Source organism: Cebidichthys violaceus, unplaced genomic scaffold, assembly GCF_023349555.1.
Source record: "Cebidichthys violaceus isolate CVI_PGR_0920_01 unplaced genomic scaffold, fCebVio1.0.p SCAF_9, whole genome shotgun sequence".
In the NCBI taxonomy this organism is placed as follows: domain Eukaryota; kingdom Metazoa; phylum Chordata; class Actinopteri; order Perciformes; family Stichaeidae; genus Cebidichthys; species Cebidichthys violaceus.
This window is the reverse complement of record NW_027176975.1, coordinates 16,350,387-16,370,859: the sequence shown is the minus strand read 5'-3', so window position 1 is coordinate 16,370,859 and position 20,473 is coordinate 16,350,387. Positions and strand designations below refer to the sequence as shown.

The 20,473-nt window shown below is 39.0% G+C and overlaps 1 protein-coding gene across 1 annotated transcript in view; it reads left to right on the top strand.

Annotated features, from left to right (window-relative positions):
- cacna1ba (calcium channel, voltage-dependent, N type, alpha 1B subunit, a) overlaps positions 1 to 20,473 on the top strand; it is a 191,635-nt gene that overhangs the window by 95,528 nt on the left and 75,634 nt on the right. Inside the window, exons 12-26 of the mRNA XM_068703672.1 lie at positions 1,610 to 1,722; positions 1,883 to 1,995; positions 2,080 to 2,211; positions 3,467 to 3,539; positions 3,626 to 3,743; positions 3,884 to 3,951; positions 5,756 to 5,862; positions 7,119 to 7,184; positions 8,322 to 8,357; positions 9,182 to 9,970; positions 10,825 to 11,018; positions 13,968 to 14,064; positions 15,892 to 16,021; positions 18,894 to 18,953; positions 19,492 to 19,598. Coding sequence (XP_068559773.1) covers positions 1,610 to 1,722; positions 1,883 to 1,995; positions 2,080 to 2,211; positions 3,467 to 3,539; positions 3,626 to 3,743; positions 3,884 to 3,951; positions 5,756 to 5,862; positions 7,119 to 7,184; positions 8,322 to 8,357; positions 9,182 to 9,970; positions 10,825 to 11,018; positions 13,968 to 14,064; positions 15,892 to 16,021; positions 18,894 to 18,953; positions 19,492 to 19,598 — 2,203 coding nt within the window. The remainder of the gene's footprint in view (positions 1 to 1,609; positions 1,723 to 1,882; positions 1,996 to 2,079; positions 2,212 to 3,466; positions 3,540 to 3,625; positions 3,744 to 3,883; positions 3,952 to 5,755; positions 5,863 to 7,118; positions 7,185 to 8,321; positions 8,358 to 9,181; positions 9,971 to 10,824; positions 11,019 to 13,967; positions 14,065 to 15,891; positions 16,022 to 18,893; positions 18,954 to 19,491; positions 19,599 to 20,473) is intronic.

The following is a 20,473-nucleotide window of genomic DNA, read 5'->3' as shown; positions in this document are numbered from 1 at the left end:
TAATTTATTCATTTTGAACATGTCACGTGTCAAAATTTGACCAGCTTCAACACTGCATGTCTTTGGGTCCACAGCAATACACCTGTCAAGTGTGAAGTAGATCAGATGAACGGCTCTCGAGATATGGGAAGGACACTCACACACGCACACACGCACACGCACACACACATACAGAGGTTCCTGCTTTATATTTAGGTAGAGATTTTAAATACAAAAGTTAAATTAGTAATCAATGAAACACAACATTGCTCAATTCAATACACTTGGGTGTTTTGCACTACAGCCTTACTTGACCTGGTTTGACCAATAGCTTTTTGTGGCTAATGTAAACAAAGTCACTTTGCTGAGTCATTCCGCTGCTGATAACTAACATTTCAGCATTACTGCCAACTGTAATTGCAACCATATAATTTTAGAATGGCACTGTGTGACAGTAGTAGGAGACTATGACAGCTAATTAGTGCTTGCCAGAGGGCATAATTCACATTATATACAAAACACAGTAAATAGGTGTTTTGTAAACAAAATATCACGGCAGAATGACGGGTAGACCGTGGCTAAGTGGAGTGCAGGGCAGTCCTTCAGTCAGAAGGTCGGTAGTTCGATCCTAGATCCCGCTAGTTGCCTGTCGATGTGTCCTTGAGCAAGACACTTAACCCCAAAAAATTGCTCTTGTAGCTGTGCCTACAGTATCATAGAATCTGAATTTTAAGTCACTTTGGATGAGAGTGTCTGCTAAATGACTGTAATGTAATTAGATTACAGAATTTGTAAGATTTATAAGCTTGTTTAAGTTATAGCATTTTATTGTGTTTACATTATATTTAAATTCAGAATGCTTTTCTTCAAACTATGCCAGAAAACCGTGTCTTGTTTATTTAAGTCACGCACAAAATCAGACTACCAACAAACCAACACAGTTAATATCTATATCATCATCATAAAAATAAAGCTATTCACACATATACATTTTAACACATACAACATGCTTACGAATTTCATATTTGTCATAATTGCAAGCTTCTTCTAAAAATGTGGTGGTTACCTATTGTTTGATCATGCACAGGTAAGGTATTCCTGACACCACAGAATGTAAAAGAACAGATACTCGGGTTGGTTTGAAACCAAGTCTCTGGTGGGCATGAGTTCCCCTAACAGTACCAAGGCAGTGCTGGAGGTTTGAGGTTCCAAACAACTGGATCAAGCGCATGCAGTCCCTCATCTCACCATTCACTTGTTGAAACGTTTAGATTTCCTAACTGCCGGCATACTATACTGAGTGCACCTGCATTCTCTAATTCCTGTTCATTTTCTAATCTGCTCAGGCATATAAAAACACGTTGGTATCCTGCTTTAGATAGGGACAGCAAAGACAGATGTGCAAACATATATCACACAAGTACTATTGTACATTTCACCACATGAACCTCACACACGCCATCATGGCAGTGTACAGCATTATTTTGTCAAACAATAGACTCTTTCTATGTCTTATTTGCTGTGGGCACAGCTGAACAGGCACCAGTAGGTGCTCTATTGAATTGTAGAAGTGAGCAGGGAGGCTCTCTTAAACCATTGATCTGTGTGTGTCCTTATTGTCCCTGCACAGACCTAGCAGAGTTTGTCTTCCTGGGCCTGTTTCTGGCAGAGATGTCCATGAAAATGTATGGCCTCGGACCCCAGAACTACTTCCACTCATCATTCAACTGTTTTGACTTTGGGGTGAGTCGTCCTGTTGAGCTGGGAGTTCAATCAATCCCCAGTGGATTTTAGAGTGTAAGCATGCGTAGAGTAATTTAAATGTTTTAGAAAAAAATGCCTGTGATTATGGCCAGAGTAGTACTATATTTGGAGCCTTTGGAAATGAAAACTGTGTTTGCAGGTGATCATTGGCAGTATTTTTGAGGTGATTTGGGCTGCCATCAAACCCGGGGCCTCATTTGGGATCAGTGTCCTGCGGGCTCTGAGGCTGCTCAGGATCTTCAAAGTCACAAAGTGAGTCATCACAATTGTCTGCCTGTGTGGGACACTGGTTATGCCAGAATATTGCTGCGTATATTCACATGTCTGTGTGTGTAGGTACTGGAACTCTTTGAGGAACCTGGTCGTATCCCTTCTCAACTCCATGAAGTCTATCATCAGCCTGCTGTTCCTCCTCTTCCTCTTCATCGTGGTCTTCGCTCTGCTGGGCATGCAGCTGTTTGGTGGCCAGTGAGTAAATTGTTTCTCCTGCTGCTGCTCATAAGTTCTACCATTTGTTTAAGTAAGCCCTTGAACCCGATTGACGCAATTTGCAAAACAATTCTCAAAGTTTAAACTCTGATGTGAACGCCACTGTTGTGAGAGAAAAGAGGTAATGTTCTGTCCCAGGTCATCCTCCACTGAACATCTGTTTCCCCCTACTGCAATGCTGCTGCAGTACTCAGCAATGGCAGACAGTCCATTACCTTCTGCACCTTATGTTACGCAAAATTATTAATCTGTCAGAAGATTTTTGTATGCCCGAATACACTGAACCCATGAATATTTGGAAGATTTTAATATTTTTATTTACTTACTACTTTCATTATTGTTTTATTGGTTTTAGTATTGTTTACTCAGCTAGTTATTATTGTTATCATTATGTATAAGAAATAATAATAAAAATGACACCTCTAATGTACAGTAAGATCTTGTCTCGTAATATTCAGCTATTTGTCTTCACATCCATGGTTACAGCGAAAATAGGAACAGCCAGTTGCCAAAAAAAGTTGAAAAGTTGAAAAAACTGGGCAAAATGATACTTCCAGTTTACATCACCCAAAGCATGATTGAGACCCGGATAGCAAAATCTAAAAATATATCCATTTGATAAGAAAAAGACAGTCAAGAAAATCAGTGAAAATTTTAGACATTTTTGACATTACTAACTAAGACTGTCCCAATGTTTTTGTATCCCTGGAACACTGATGCTCTCCTCTATCCAATCATATACAGATAGAAAACCTGTGGATACGCAGGCAAAAACTAATTCAAATTGCATAAAACATTTTAGAAATCCAAACTGTATCAGAGTTATCACTGACAGGCTAATTTCTAAGTAGACTCCAACCTATTTTGAAAAGTATTCATGAAAGGTGTGAAAATTGAGCAAAAGCAGTCAAGAGTTTAGAGATGAGATGAGATAGATGATAACTACTGCTACCATTTCAACCGCCTCCATCTGCATTCCTTACATCTGGGGTGTGTACTCTGATTAGGTCCCGGTAGATAGAGGTACAAAATGTCAGCAATAGCACAGCTCATCTATTTGAGAAGAATAAACACTCAGAGATCAGCCATGAGGTCACACAGACGACTCAGACGAATAGTAATTGACATATATTGTACTGCAGACAATGAGCTTCTCCATCTTCCAGAAGGTGGAGGAGGGACTGGGACTGTGTTGTGACTTTAAAGCTTGATTACATGCAATTCCTCCCTGCAGATTTAATTTTGAAGATGAAACGCCGACAACCAACTTTGACACATTCCCAGCAGCGATCCTCACCGTGTTCCAGGTAAAGGTCAACTCCATCATGCTATTTGCCTGCTCTGCTTGTACTGTACCACTGAACTGGACTCAGAGACTGTGTCTCCCCTGCAGATCCTAACTGGGGAGGACTGGAATGCAGTCATGTACCATGGGATCGAATCACAGGGGGGCGTTCGCAGGGGAATGTTCTCCTCCATTTATTTCATCGTTCTCACTCTCTTTGGAAACTGTATCCTGCTATCCCTATCACCTTTGTGCTTGACTGGCAGCCTTGAAAGGAAGTATCACTGATTTGAAGAACAGCTGCAATTGTAAAAGTTGATTCTGTCTTTATCAATCTGATCTTCTCCTTACACCACAAATAACCAGACACGCTTCTCAACGTATTCTTGGCCATCGCTGTCGATAACCTCGCAAATGCCCAGGAGCTCACTAAGGTGCAGTATTAATTTATAGCTTGAGACACTCTGGCTTTATAGCTGATTACAGGAGGAGAAAGAGCCAGAAACACCGTCTTACCCACCGCATCCTTCAGTAAAAGTACTTTACCTTGCCACTTTTGCGATTGCTTACAGACTTGTTGTGGAATTTGGCTAATTGGGTCAAAACTCTACACACAAGCCAAAAGGGACACAAGACTTGAAGAGAAATATTTCACTTCTTTGTCAAAATGAGACTCTGCAATCCAATCCTAACAACCCTTTTTCAAATTGGCTTTTTTGCAACAAAATGAAACACACATGCATCATTTAAATTTTTCTGTCAAAGCAACAACACACTGCTGTCATTGGTACTTTGTTTTTCATTTCCTTCTTCGTTCCAGTACAAAGGCTTCAGAAAAAGAAAATGTACCATTGCAGTTTTTAGAAAGAAAAGTAGAATTAAAGTAGAGTAATCAATACAATATGTTACTGTAAACTCACCAAAGCAGAAATAATGACAGTAACAACACAGTATTATTGTACGGGGTGAAGGAGGGGTTAGGGTCTGGCCACATCTCCTCATCCACATGTTTGATGATTGCAAGAGATTCCATTCTTGAAGGTGTGTGTGTCTAATGTCAGCAACAGTGTGAAGTATTTTGTAAGAAGTGTGTTTCAGAATTGCAAACAAAGTGCAAAGCACTTTTGTTCATACTTTTGGTGCCTTTGTGTATGGCATGGTTAAAAAAGGTAAAGTGTTGATGCGTTTGTCTAAGCATTCACTTTCAGTGTGTAAGCACTCGCAAAAAACCCAAATCAAATCAGACATGCAGGTGGCCTTTATCCCCTTTTTCACAAGAGAGTGGAAAAGCATAGGCTATGAGGGTACCATGGCTAACTGGTTTGGCAATACTGTCAACTTTGGAAGATGGGGCTGTATGCTGTATGACTCATGTGATGCTGTGTCAGTAACTCTCATAATGAACTGGTAAGATAATTTGCAGTTCTTAACTCACCAGTGAAGCCTTGTCTTGTCCAGTTACAAATCATTGTGAGTAGTAGTCAATAAAATGATCTCTAAAAGTACTCTTTAAACAATGACAAAGTCTCAGCACAAACAAATACCGGCTGGTTGCTAGTAAAGGCTGAGCAAACACCTCTGAATTACCTGTACTATGATAGCTCACAATAATTCAGGATAATGTATATTTCCACACCAATTGCATCAGTTTGTCGTCTTTATTAGAAATAATGTTTTCATTCGCTGATTATTTTCAGTTCCTTTCACTTTCACTTAAAAGACTACCAGGAAGGGAGGAGAACATGCTCATTTAGTTGCTGTAAGACTTAATGTGACACATCTTTGCAGGACGGGTTGAGTTTCACTGACTAATACAAGCCTGTTTCAAAATAAGGTGTGGTTCTCTCTGCCATGTGGATAAATATGAGGTCTGAGGAGAATATATGTGAATCTGATTGACTGGTGGATCAAAGAAACAAGTTCAGTCGTGTTCACTTTTTGGTAGTCTACATGCTTGTTAAGTGTCCACGCAACAGTTGAACTCTCCTTCTTGCTCATATTGATGGTGTTACTGACAAGCTGGATGAAGGCAACCAACTCTGCTGCACAGATAAAGGTCTTCATGGTCTTCATCCTATGTATGTACGTATGTCTGTCTGTCTGTATGTGTTTATGTATGTGTGTATGTACTTCATGTATGTGTGTATGTATGTGTGTGTGTATGTATGTTTGTGTGTATGTGTGTATGTATGTGTGCATGTGTGTGTTTGTGTGTTTTTTTTTCCACATGCTGTTCAGGATGAAGAAGAGCAAGAGGAGGCCATTAATAAGAAGCTTGCGCTCCAGAAGGCCAAGGAGGTAAAGGAGGTCAGCCCCATGTCAGCCACTAATATTTCCATCACAGCGTAAGTCAACCTCTTCTAATGTTAGTTCTGTCTCTCTCACTCAGCACATATCCACACAGAAGACAGGATTCCAGGCATTTTGTTGTATAGCTATGTTGTACTGCCCATGCTAAAGACCATTTCTGTGTAATGCCAATACACACACTGCGGGACGCACATATACAACATTTCTATATGTAAATCCTTCCATCCTACCCTGTTATTCAGTGCCCAAATATTTTTTTGGTTTGGATTAGTAACCTTTAACTCTAGCCTAAATAATGTGAACAACAAATATAGTATGGCAAAATACAAAACAACTCTGCACATAATAATTCAGTACTTCAGTATTGCAACACACACAAGGAGCAATCCATGGCTATAAATGGAGAGTGAATATTGAATTTGTATACTTTAGATGGACACGAACCCTTTTCAAAATGAATGTTAATGCTCACATTGTTTGCTGAATGTGTCAATAGGAAACTGCTAACATGTTCGCTATAACAATTTTAATATAATATGTCAGTGTTGTGATTTTGACTTATTTAGATACCTATAAGGGGCTAAAGAAAAATATGAATGCAGCTTTAAGTCCTGCAAGTTCTTCATCAACGTCTGTTTTTACCTAATCCAAACATACTGCAAGAGCTACTAGACAACTGTTTTTTAAAGTTGAAGTTGTGGTTAAATTAACTCTAATCTAAACATTCTCACACGCAGTAAAACGGCAGGCCATTTTGCCATCAGTTAAACTATAAAGTAATTACATACAAAAGTTTTATATCAGAACATGCCAAGTACACCGGATCAAATCAGTAATCTTGACCATATACATGGATTTGACAGGATTGGCCATATCACCACACAAACATTACTAGCTGCTGCAACTATGTTTTTTTGGTACTGACCTCAATATTTAGCCAAATATTTTTCAGCTTCCTCCAAGACTTTATTGTTGTGTCCAGAAATTGTATTTCTGCATTACTTGTTAAGTGAAATGTTGCTTGTGCAGAGATGTCAGTATTACCTTGCTCTATCATATCTTACATTGAATGGTATATCTACTAACTGTAAGCAGTCAAAGTTTCGCTGATGGTCCGTTTGCGTGACATTTCCTCTCTGGTTCAGTCTCAGTCTTGTGTTTCTTTGACTGTCCATTGCATTGAATTGTGAAGGGAGCCTAAAAGACACAGAGAAGATGGTGTCTGGCTGTTTTTCTGACTTCATCCTATATGATGTTCCCTCTCCCCCATTTTTGTTCTGTGCATGTGCAGTTTTCTAACACGCAGTCGAGGTAACGCGCACTCTAGCAGCTCATCCATCTGCAGCGTTAACTCACTGTGAGTTATTACCTCTCTGTTACAATTTTTTAATCCTCCCATCATCTCCTCTCCTCTTCTTCTGCTGTCCAACCCTGTCTTCCTCTGGTGTCATCATGTCATTCTTCTGTATAAATTGTCCAAAATAACTTGATGTGATCACACCTCCTGTTAGAGTTGCGTCCGTTTCAATATTTCCATTCCTGTGTTCTGTTTTTATTGTTTCCACGAATGTCTGTGTCAGTGATTGTGGTATTTCACTGTTTCTGAGAATGCATTGCATGTTGTTACTGTCATGTCAGCTTTGGGCTTGTCTTATGCAGATGAAGACCACGACTGCTTAGTGGAAGCAAAGATAGATGCTGAGTGACTTCATAGTTAAATACAGCAGTTGTTGAGTTACCAGCCTTCTTCACCGTCATGCAAGAAAAACACTCAAAGAAGCTTTACTAACTTAATAACCATGAAGAAGAGGTAGTAACAATAATGAGAGCACCAGATACTTTACACTTTACCACACTACATCCAAAATGGATTATTAAATGACTTTAAGACTACTAAGAGACTGCTATAATTTCTGTAATGTGCACGACTTTGTTGCCTTCAAGCAAGAGAGGGTTAACCACCCAAGTCTTAGATCAGATCACACATTACCGCTCTCTTATTATAAAGCATTTGGGCACATTGTTGTGATTTCATTTGGAGAAATCACATTTACACAGGTAAAAAGCTCTGTAGCTCAAACAACTGAGAGGAACAGATTGGGTAGATGGATGCTCTGGAGTGCAGATTTCAGGTACATACAGACACCAGTACATTTACACTGTAAATAGGTAAATGGATACACACTGTTTCTTTAGTTACATGTAGTGAGATATCAAAAGTAAAGCTGTGAAAAATTGGTTTAGGTTACTTGAATAACAGCAGTTCTCTGAGAAGCATCAGTCCCACGATGCGTAGTAGTGAAACATTGAAACAAATGCTATGAAAACCTGTTTGTCTCCTGTCCCCAATTATTTCCCTGCTTCCTCTCAGCAACATTTTCCTTTTGAGTTTTTGTATATTTCTTTTTCTGAAGCTTATTATTCCCCTCTGTGTTTTTGTCGGGAACCTGTTTCTGTCCATTTGAAGTTCCTTCTCCCCTTTTTGTGTTTGTAGGAGTTATGTCTGCACCCCAGTCCATCACTACCTGAGGTAAACCCAACCGCCTGCTAGCAAGGTGGTCCATGATGATGATCACATGCATAAAAACATACTTAATCATTATCTCATTATTTTCCATTCATCAAAGCAAGACCATGTGAATAAAACACTGCCACCCTTCATTCTTGTCATGCACACATTTGTAGGAGCTTTTCTGTTCATTCAGTAAGTCCAGTCCCATAATGTCCATCTATCTCTTAGCAGGAGTTCTTATAGAGGGTAGGGCAGTGCTCTGGCTCTCTAAGTTTACACATGAACATGGTGAGTACCAAGTATGCTTCTGTGGGGAAAGTTTAGTGAACTGACTTCTCTCTTAAAGAGATGGCCTTGTGAGATGAAATCTCCCACTGTGAAGAGATAGCACTGTTTTTTTCACACACTATCAAAAGAGCATGCATTCAACCATTTCAAAGTACTGTAATACACACAGACCATGCGGTCAAAGCATGGTAATGTAGCCGTGCTTAGCCATGGACGAGCTCTCTCCACAGTAGACCATGGACCCAATGGACCCAGGGGTTTGCTGTGTTGGAAGCTCCATTGCACCTTGTTCATACCGTAAATCATTCAGCATGTAGGGACTGTGTGTGCCATCCTGAGATGTGAAATGAAATATACTACTGGTATTATGTGTCATGAAGTATAAAGTACATACATACTGAATGTGTCATGCCTGCCAGTGTATCCATTGGAAATGTTTATTCCCTTTGTAGAAATGACAAACGCTGACATCAGTGAGTGTGTAAAAATTATTTTATATGGTAATATGAATCTCAGTAGTTTTGGTTTGTCTGGTTCTTCTGCCCCTCTTCTAGTAAGGAGCAGCAGAAGTCGATAAAGACAATGTCGGTGTGGGAGCAGAGGGCCAACCAGCTGAGGAGGCAGAACCAGGCAAGCTGCGAGGCCCTCTACAGTGAGCTGGATCTTGAGGAGCGTCTTCGCCTGACCTCGACCCTCCACATCCGGCCCGACATGAAAACCCACCTTGACCGGCCGCTAGTTGTTGAGCCTTGCGAGGGGCCTTTGCTTGCTGGCCACCAGCACCACCATCACGAGCCCTGCATGCCAGAGGCAGCGGTGACTGCCACTGACCCTCTTCCTCCTGTGCCTCACCTGCCTCGGCACCACCACCGCCACAGAGACAGGGACCGGGCCAGAGCGAGACAGGAGACGAATGAGAACAGTGGCACCAGTAAGGACGGGGGCCATCATGTCCATCACAGCCACTCCAAAGACCACGAAGGCAGCCGGGGCAAAGAGGGGAAAAGCGAGAGGTCCCGCAGCCGAGAGGGAGGCAGGAGACATAACAATCAGAGCTCAGTGGATGACAACGGAGGTGGAGGAGTCACAAGGGAGAGAGAGCATCGGCATCATCATTCACACCGGCAGTCCAGAGGGGGCAACGGGACAGTAAACGGTGGAGGCAGGGCAGAGCGAAGATCCCGCCACAAAGATGGACTCTCGTCTAACAGGAATGGGGATCGACATTCCAGAGGAGACAGTGGAGCAACTGGAGAGAAGAGGAGACATCGGACTCATGGATCCAGGGGCCAATCAGTAGAAGGAGAGGAGTCCAACGAAAGAGAGAAGACCCACAGTAACAGGTAAAAAAATCTAAACTGCTGCATTCATTCTCTCATTGTCTGACTATGCATGTGTGTATGTCCCATAAAAAAATAGAAACGATGTTATGTACTGCTATGTATAAGGAATATGTTGTTTTTGTCACATATTTTGGTGTGTATTTTGGTTTCAGTGAACACAGCAAACTTAATAAAGTAATCACAATCCCTACGTATTGCAGCTGCCAGAAATCTCCTTCAAAAGTCACAGTATAATTGGGACATTGTCCTTGAAGATGGAAATCAGCACTTAAACCTCATAGTCACTGTTTGGCTTGAGAACAGAGCCAAAACAATGACAGCACGTCACTGTCCTCATCATTTTGGAGTCCACTTGCCTTTTCTAGGATATAAATAGAGTAGAAATTGTTACTGAAAGAGCTCATCAAATAATTCAGTGACCCTGCAGTATTAAATAGTTGTTCTACTGGTCTGTAAATGTCAAACCATATCCATCAGCCTTAGTGAAGTCAAATTGAATGCAAGTAACAATTTCGTTGTTTATCCCCCAGGCCATCACTATGAGATATTGTTTGAGAATGTACAGTATATTAGATAGATAGATAGATAGATAGATAGATAGATAGATAGATAGATAGATAGATAGATAGATAGATAGATAGTAACTTTATTGATCCCGCGAGGGAGCTTACAGTAAAATCTTATTATATGAAAAAATGCACATTTCAATACACAATATATACAATTATAATAACAGAGTAAAGATATTATATACAAAATGCACACTATATACACAATGAATAGAATAACAGAATAATATTAAATCAACTAAATAAACAGTAGTGCAAAGGTTTAACCAATTAATATCTGTTCAGGGACAGGTTTGGTGAAACAGAGGGGGAGTCCCTCGCCTTCTCCCCCCAGCAGGGCTCTGGGGGGGCCAGCTGGCCTCCTGACCAACCAGAGGACTCAGACAACCAGAGGAACGTCAGAAGAACTGGCCAAACCTCCATCCAAATTCCTCCTGTGACTATCACCTCCTCACCTGGAGACACCGCCTTCATACAAAGTCAGTACCAACAGAGGCCTACAGAATGCAGTCATAATTTAACTTCCATAGCAGACATTTTATTGAATGGTCTTTTTTTTTCATAGCCACATAAAGTTAAACCAAGAATGGAGGAGGTATCAATTTTTGTGATGAAACTTCATAAATAGATGAGTGTGTCCAGCGTGTGACCTTTGCACATGCAGTTCATTTTTGTAAAAAAGGCCCATGTGTGGTGAAATCTGATTATCAGGTTATCATGTTACTAAGACATAAAGCTGAAAAGGAAAGAAATATAAAATCAAATAAAGCTGCGAGCAGCGATGAACGGGCCCTCGCATCCTCTTGCACGTCGGGGGTGCCGGCTGGACTCCGGCTCGCGCCCGCAAACATGCATTATGTTTCTCTATATGAAGTGTAAACCATATTGTGTAAAAGTCATGTAAATCGGATGCTGTTTGTCGCAAAACACAGATTTCCTTTGGCCAGCAGTTGGCGCTGTGAGTATTAGTGAAAATTAACTTGTAGACATCCTCAGGCCATGAGTGTTATCAAGCATGGGAAGTTTTGTACAGTTTGGACCAAGTCCAGTGGAGTTACTGTATATCAGCTTTTTTGATGGGGAATCTCGTAAAGTAGCCACTCGCTACGGCTAAGGCATTCAATCAAACGTAAAGCTTTCAATATTTTTTAATCACAAAGGTCTTGAGATTGTACTAACAACATTTGAAGAGGATCAGACAAATTCCCTAGGAGGAGTTCGTTAAAGTATAGCGACTACAAATGGGCAGAAATGATGACACAAAAATGAAAATGGTCGATTTCCAGTATGGTTTAGAGCATGGTCCTAAGAAACATATTTGTAAGTCTCCATGTGTTACATATGCCTACCAGATTTCATACATATAGGTGAAACGTAGCGATGGGGCTGCTCTTTTGAAAATTTGTAGGGGGCGCTATGGAGACAATTTTAAACGGCTAAGCCACAAACCCAGATAAAATCTGTCTTCCCATCACCTATGACACATGTAAAAAGTTCCATGAGTTTTGAGCATCTCAAGTCACAGAAAAATAAGGTCCCTTTTGATGGCAAATGATGCGTTGCCATGGCAACAGCGTGGCAACAATATTCATGGTGAAGCATCTTCAATGTCTTATGGCTATCATTACCAAATTTGAGCCTTGTCAACTGGCTAGGAGGAATATGTCAAAGTATAAAACTTGTCATTTCCTTTTGCCAGTAGGTGGTGCTATGACTTTGTGAAGATTTTGGCATTTTGGAAATGTGCTCAAGCCTGAAATATCATTATGCATAAGACATTTTGTGCAGATTGGATATTGTTCCTTGGAGTTACAACAACTTCCTGTTTCATGGCGAAAGGCGCAAAATGGCTGCCACGCCACATCAAGGTCCTTTGGTGAAAACTCACAAATTTGATAATTTTTCATCACAAAGGTCTTAAGAGCATCCTGAACAAATTTGAGTTTGATCCCATTAAATCTCTAGGAGGAGATCATTAAAGTACAAAGGCTGAAAACGGGGAAAATCATAAAAAAACTGAAAATGGGTGAATTACTGTAGCGCCCCCTAGAGGTTGAATGAAAATTGCATGGTATATGATATATAATGATATATGTTTTTAATAATTCCTGATGATATCACTCCAATAATGATCCACAGCAAATTTGGTAGCAATCAGACGCAGCGTGTATTTTGAATTTTTACAATATTCAAAATGGCGGAAGATTTTCAGGGTCCAAGAAGCTTTTTTGTAGAGCTAGCGAAGCAGGACATGTCAGTCAAATTTCAAGTAAATCGGACATACTCGCCAAGCGGCGTCGCCGGTCAAACTTGTAGGGGACGCTAGAGAGCCATTTTTAAACCACAAATATGCAACCTATATCAGATGGCTATTTTTACCAGACCTGACATGTCTGCAAAATTTGGTGAGTTTTCGAGCATGGCAAGTTTCCCAAAAATGTGCCCGATGTACTATGTGTATTCGAATTTTAATAGGACCTTCGCGGCCTGATGTTGTCGGTTGCACGGGCCCTAAAAATCAAATCAAAACTAAATACACCTGCAAGCAGAGATACGGGGGAACAGGGGTACAGGAGTACAGGGGTACAGGAATAAAGGACTATAGGGATACAGGCAAAACATTTACAAAAAAAGATAAAGTAACTAATAGTGATGCGTTATGATGTTAGAATAAAGTCTATATGTAAATTTAAAAAGTTGAAAAAAAATGGTAGGTCACTAACTAAATAAGAAACCACAGAGTTAATTAAAGATGTCTGAGATGACTAGAAATTTGAAATTCTCAACTTATGGGAAACATTGTCCCATATGTCAACTTAAAAGTAGTAGATGATCCTCTTTTGAACTCATTTTTGGCCACTGTTTTCCTTTATTGTAACCGTCAGTAGAGAGATGACAGGAGACCAGACTGTACATGAATGTTGCTGTTCATGGTTGGCGCCTTAACCCCTAAGCCACTGTGATGCCCCACAATAATTTTTTTAAAAGTATACAAAATAAAGAAATGTCTTGAATCCATTACTGGAGAAGAACAGGAAGACTGTCCAGCCAAAAGGTCTATCATTGTGATTACAGAGTATGAGATTGTATCAAATACTTCACGGTTTGCAGCAGGAGATAGACAACAAGACAGCCAGACCTCGGTTAAATGGTAACGAGGAAGATTCTTTCATGGTATCATACTTTGCCATTCAGGTGGAAGAAGATATCTAATTTATTCTCCAATGGTGTTTCAAGGACAATAAATTAGATGTGACGATTGTTGCGAGTTGCGATTCAATGCCACTCTGCAATGTCGATAATTAAGTTAGGTCCCAATTTAATTACCTACTGTATGTGGGGAAGAAAGATTCCGCTTAGAGAGAGTTAACTGTGAATGTCCCGAGTCTTGCCTGTTTTGCTTTAATTCAACTATCTTATCTCCTCAGTGAAAAGTATTGATTGTGAGACAATACCCATGCATGAGAGTGGACCCAAACCCATCCTGCCTTACAGCTCTATGTTCATCTTTGGACAAACCAATCCGTAAGTCACCTCAACCTCCTTTGTCCACTCCTTCACCTGAAGGACCACCCACATGCTATGGGAGACAGACAATGCAAAGTGATATTTGCTCTTTCATTTCATATCTATGGACTATCATATCATCACATAGATACAAGGAATCTACCAATCCTACACCACAGTCCTAAACCTTCACATAAACACACTGTCAATCAGTAATACCAACACACTCACAGTAGACAGTAGTAACTGATCTCTATGTCGGACATTAACAGGAATATTTATCATTTCAACTTAAGCTTCTCCACTGACTTGTGTGCTGATGAGAATAACTTGATTTATGAGGTCAGAGTATGTTTATGTCTACATATCTACATAGATTCCATACATAGCTGCGGCCTCTAGCAAGCCTGTATATTTACCTTTGTTATATAATGCATTACAAACTTATGATGGACTATTAACTACTTATAACACTGTAAGAATATAGTTGCAACCACTCAAAAATTTTCATAATGCATTATAATTGCTTTACACTCACTGACTGATTTTTTCAAGGATCATAGTCTATTGTAATTGGCCTAGTTGTAATACATGGTTTTATAATGCATTATAATATGCAGTATGCATTATACGTATATTTAAAATATAAAATATATATAATAATATATAAATTATAGATGTGGGCTTGCAAAAAAATATCAGTGGCCAGCAATTATAAATTATTATGGCACTTGTCTTTACAAGTCATTATAAATTATTTTTATAAAGAATGTTTCTACCTATAATTATTCAGTACTATAAGCAAATTCTAACACATTATGAGTATGTTTATAATGAGTTTTAGACATGGGTGTCATAGGATGTGTGAACATGGGAAATGCACTTCACAGAGTTCCTAAGCTCCGAATACATAAAGCTCCAAAGATCCACCTAATCACAATCACTGAAAATATATCAATACAGAAAGCAATCAGGATGTACACGTTAAGCTATCTGCATCATATGGGCATCATGTTTTGATATGGGCATTATTCTTGGAATTTACAGATGACTGAGGGTTGTAGGTACTGCTTCGTGACAACTTTCCCTAAATTAGTGCAACATTTCTTGCCTGTTTGATGTGTATTTCTATTATTTGGATTCCCTGACTGCTTTCTGTGTGGATTGTTGGGGTGAGGCCCCACGATACCACACATTTTGCAATATGCTGATTATTTTGATAACATATATTGTGATTCATTACCTTTTTCAACTGCAAATGATGCAGTGAGTCAACATCTGTTTTCACTATATTCATCTCACTTCAGTCATTTTTATTGCAGCAAAACAGTTTTGTCAGTCAAGCACACAGACTGATCAACACTGTCATAAAAACTTGTCTTCATGTTGCATCATGCACCTGACAAATTGAACTGTTTGTATTACAGTCCACAGAGTCCTATCCTGCTGGATTTACCCATGACCGCACCAGAACAACCTCTAGTGGACTGAAAAAGCATTTTTTACCAATAGGTTTAATTTGTATTAGCAATATTAATAGTTTCAATAATAAGAGATCAATACTTTGTATGTATGCATACAATCTTGCCAAGCAAACTACTACGACACTCTGCTCTATTTATTTTTTTTCCCATCCCTATTGGATTCCTCCTCAGTTTCTGTGATGCAGTATGTTGCTGTGTGCAGTATGCAGTATGCTTCCTGTGCATTGGAGCATTAGTAAATGAACGTGTGAACTCGTATGACGACCACAGGTGTATTCTCTCCACTGCTGCTACAGCCTACTCTCTGTTGTACATCTGTGTCCACTGCTTGCTGTTTCTCTACCTGCCTGTCTCTCCGCAGGGTGAGACGGTTATGTCACTACATTGTGACTCTGCGTTATTTTGAGATGTCCATCCTGGTTGTCATTGCTATGAGCAGTATTGCTTTGGCAGCAGAGGACCCTGTCTGGACGAATGCCCCTCGCAACAATGTGAGTCACACAGTGTAGTTGAACTTCATGCACATTAAAATTAATATTCATTAATAGTCAAATATTATGATATTCACAACAAGAGTGTTTTATGCTGATTTCTTTTCTTGTTTGGAGTTATTATGGAGTTACTTAGTTAAATAAATTAATTAAAGTATTGAGAACATGGTAACACTTTATAATAACTACACGCTATGAAGCATTAGTTAAGTTGAGTAAACACTTAATTCATCATTTATAAAGCATTGTTCCTACATTAAAGCTCATTAGTATACAATTTATACATAACGGTTATACATGTTTTATTCTTGATTAATAAGCTTGTCTATTATCTGTTTCATGATTGTGTTTTCATACTTTATAAATTATGGATTCCCCATTTGTAAATTTAGTGTTATATTAAAAATCAATTATTAAGGAGTTGTAGATGATTAATAACATCCTTTATAAAGTGTTAGTAAATGTTTATGAACTTATTTAGATGTGCATTATTCATGCATTTATACATATAATGATTTAGATATGCATCAATGGTTAGGGACTATGTTAATATATGCTTTATAAATGCGTATTAATACTGCAATTCATGATTAATTCAGGTAGTTACTAGTCGTTATATAAGTATTTTGTGTGACCTCATCTAAAGTGAGGACTATCTATGCTTTACAAAGCATTTATTAATAACATTGAAAGGCTATCACTGCCTCAAAACCCACAAAAGTTTCAGTTATCTTAATAGAAAACAGAAAAGACAAAACACAAAGTGATCAAGAACATATCAATATTCATTACAAGATGCAAACAATGTACTCGTAAATACAAACCTCTCAGCCATTCATTTGTGTAAAAACCAAAACAAACTGGCTGGATATAAAACATGTGGAAATGTACAACTGGAGCTAACCAGGAGCTTTCCATATTAGTTTACATTTACTTATTTAGTTATTCATTTTAGCCAAGCATATCGATCTCCACTGCAGTTTTCTTCACTTGCATCTGCTCATTGTTTACAAAAAAGAATGCTTTAGACCAGTGATTCTCAACTGGTGGGTCCCGTTTTCAGTGGGTCGCGGACCTTTGCCTGAAAAAAAAAAAAAAAGAAAGAAAGAAAGCAGCCTTCAGGATTGGAGACACGGAGCAGAGAAAAATATGCAGATTGAACTGAGGTAAAAAATTGCAGAGGGCAAGGAGTGTTACAGAAGGAAGTTTGAGAGGAAATTCCAGCTAAAGAACATCAGGGAGGTGTGGATTGGCATGAGAACCATCACTTGCTATGGAAAAAAGACAGATTGGGGGATGGAAGGAGACCTGGATGAGGCCAATGAGTTAAATCTGTTCTTTAACAGGTCTGAAAATATGGCCTCTGCCCACCCTCCACTAATGGCCTTGATAACCAACCACCTCACAGGTCAGCTACACCCGTTTTCAATGGGTCGCGGGCTTTTGCCTGAAAAAGAAAAAAAAAAAATCCTGTGCTTTTATTTTGAAGGGGGATTTTTATTCACACTCCTTAACAGTATTTGGCGTCAATGCCTTGTAATGCTAATAGACACCCATTTCACAGTATAGAACACCCACAAAGTTTGTTTTCATATGCTAATTGGGCGAAACGCAAGTACGACACCGACTACATGAGATATGGATTTACTTACATTGAGGACAAAAACCTCAGTGTGTTTTGTGCAGCGAGGTTCTGGCACAAGAAAGCATGAAGCCGTCAAAACTGAAGTGGCGTTTGTTGGATCAATCCGCAGCGGATAAACTGAAAACTATACCTCTGTCAAATGACACTATGAGTAGGAGTACTGAAGACATGTCGGGTGATATCAAACAACAGACCACAGCTCGAATTAAGGCAAGTGGTCATTTTGCATTACAAATGGGCGAATCTACAGACGTAACGAACAAATCAGTTTTACTTGTTTACGTGAAACATGTGGAACGAGGACTGACAGGAACAATTCCTCTGCACAAGAGAGCTCCCTACTACTACGACTGCAGAGGACATTTTCAGCTCAGGTTCAAACTGCACCATCTTTTCATTAAATACATTTGAGAAGTTGAAAATGTGGGTCGCGGCTTGTCATGCCAGTCTATCCACAACTATACTATATAATATATATTTTCACCTATCTGTCTTTTCACTCATCACTTCGCTTGTTTTGGTGATGGTGGGTCCCGCAGCCAGACCATTTGAGAACCACTGTTTTAGACGGTGGTGGTTTTAGGAAGACATCCCTGAGATTATGATGTGATCCACGAAATTTAGATGAGATCACACAAAATACTAATGACTAGTAACTACCTGAATTAATCATGAATTGCAGTATTAATAATACGCATTTATAAAGCATATATTAACATAGTCCCTAACCATTAGTGCATATCTAAATCATTATATACATATAAATACATGCATAATGTACATCTAATAAATTATGTTATTAATCATCTACAACTCCTTAATAATTGTTTTTTAATATATATAATAATTTACAACATATTTATAAAATATGAAAACACAATCACGAAACACATAATAGACAAGCTTATTAATCAAGAATAAAACATTTATAACTGTTGTTGTGAATTGCATACCAGTGAGTGTTAATGTAGGAACAATGCTTTATAAATGATGAATTAAGTGTTTGCACAAACTTAACTAATGCTTCATAGCGTGTAGTTATTATAAAGTGTTACCAGAACATGGATACTACATATTCCCTTAGTAAGTTATTGACTCTATTCAATGCAAACACATCATCATGCAGTGCCTAAAACCTACAGACTGGTATGATATCAATGATGATATTTCAGGATAACTGTTTCTCCATGTGTCTGTTTCAGTGCTGACTGAGTCTCTCTTTTGCAGGTGCTCAAATATCTGGACTACGCCTTCACTGGTGTCTTCACGTTTGAAATGGTGATCAAGGTAAGCATGTAGGAAAACACACATTCAAAACATGAATGACTTCATTTTCTTTGCTGTACTTTTCTTGCTCAGTTAAACTGTGATGGCAATGTATTTGACTACAATATATCAGAATTAAGTTGCTGACTCATTACAACGTCGACCTACTGAAAGACTTCAGTGATGAATGTGTAAAGACATTCAGGCAGCAGTGCCAGCTGTTGTCATTCTCATGTTGTGTACTCAGGATACCAGGCTGCACTGATCTCCCTTTGTATTTACTATCCACTTAATTTTTAGATAAATCAATGGTGATTAGATGTAAAATTATTTCCTGAAATAATGTACATATTCATTATTACATAATTAACCATATAGGTACTTTAGGGGCAACAATAATAATCACAAAATATATTATATAATAGACTCACACAGTACAGGCCTAATAACATAGTTATATATCCAAAGGAAGTTAATTAGAAATAGCACAGAATTAAACAGCATAAAGTACCATGAAGAAAATACCAAATAGAAAGACATAATGGTGTCTTTGGTTTAGATGGTGGACCTTGGCCTGTTGCTTCATCCTGGAGCCTACTTCAGAGACCTGTGGAACATTCTGGACTTCATAGTGGTCAGTGGGGCGCTGGTGGCTTTTGCATTTTCGTAAGTTCAAAAACTCATACCTTTTTATCATAACTGTGTTAAGAGTTAATCCTGATCAGCAGCTTTGATGGTTAGTGGTGGTCAAATCTGGTGTGTCGGGTGTAATATACCAAACTTCAATTAGGAACAACATGTAATGTGGACTGTGGTGGCAGAAACACATCTTGCAGCATCTAGTCTGCCAAAAGTTCACTAGAAAAAAAAGCAACAGTGTATGGAGCTTTTGTTTATATCTTTTTTCTAGAGCGTGTTTTTTCAGTTTGAGAGAATGACTTATTGATTTCACTTCAGATTTTGTAAAGCTCTCCCTCAAAACCCTGTCCTCACACTCTATAGCCCTTGCTTGCTCTTGGATTTGCTCTTCTTCTGCTCAAACTGTATGCTTGCGCTCAGATATATTGTTTCTTGCACAGATGTCCTGAGCTCCAGCTTCAGCTCTCCTCCTCACATTCAGGCTGCTTCTGTGTGCTCATGAAACATCAGCTCTCAGTTTTCTGCCCTTGGATTTTTATTGTGCAACAACCCTGTCACAATTCCCCAACCAATAGAATGCCAGGTGTTGAACAATGGTATTGTCCCTGCCTTGTTGCAGGTTCGTTCGTTTTACTTCTGAGAGTGTCTCTGATGGGCGGTTACCATTTAACCTGGTCCTCCAAGGCTTTATTATGTACCCTGGCTTTTTCAATGAAATACATTTTCTTATACCATAATAACAAAATCTGAAGTGTTGCTCTCAAATAGAAAGATGACGCTCTTGAATCAAGATCGGAAAATGAACAGTATGTTTAAATCAAGAAACAGAAGATGGTTCAACATTAGATGAAGATATTTTGGTAAAGATTGTCACACTGTTACGGGGCAAATCCCACAGGATT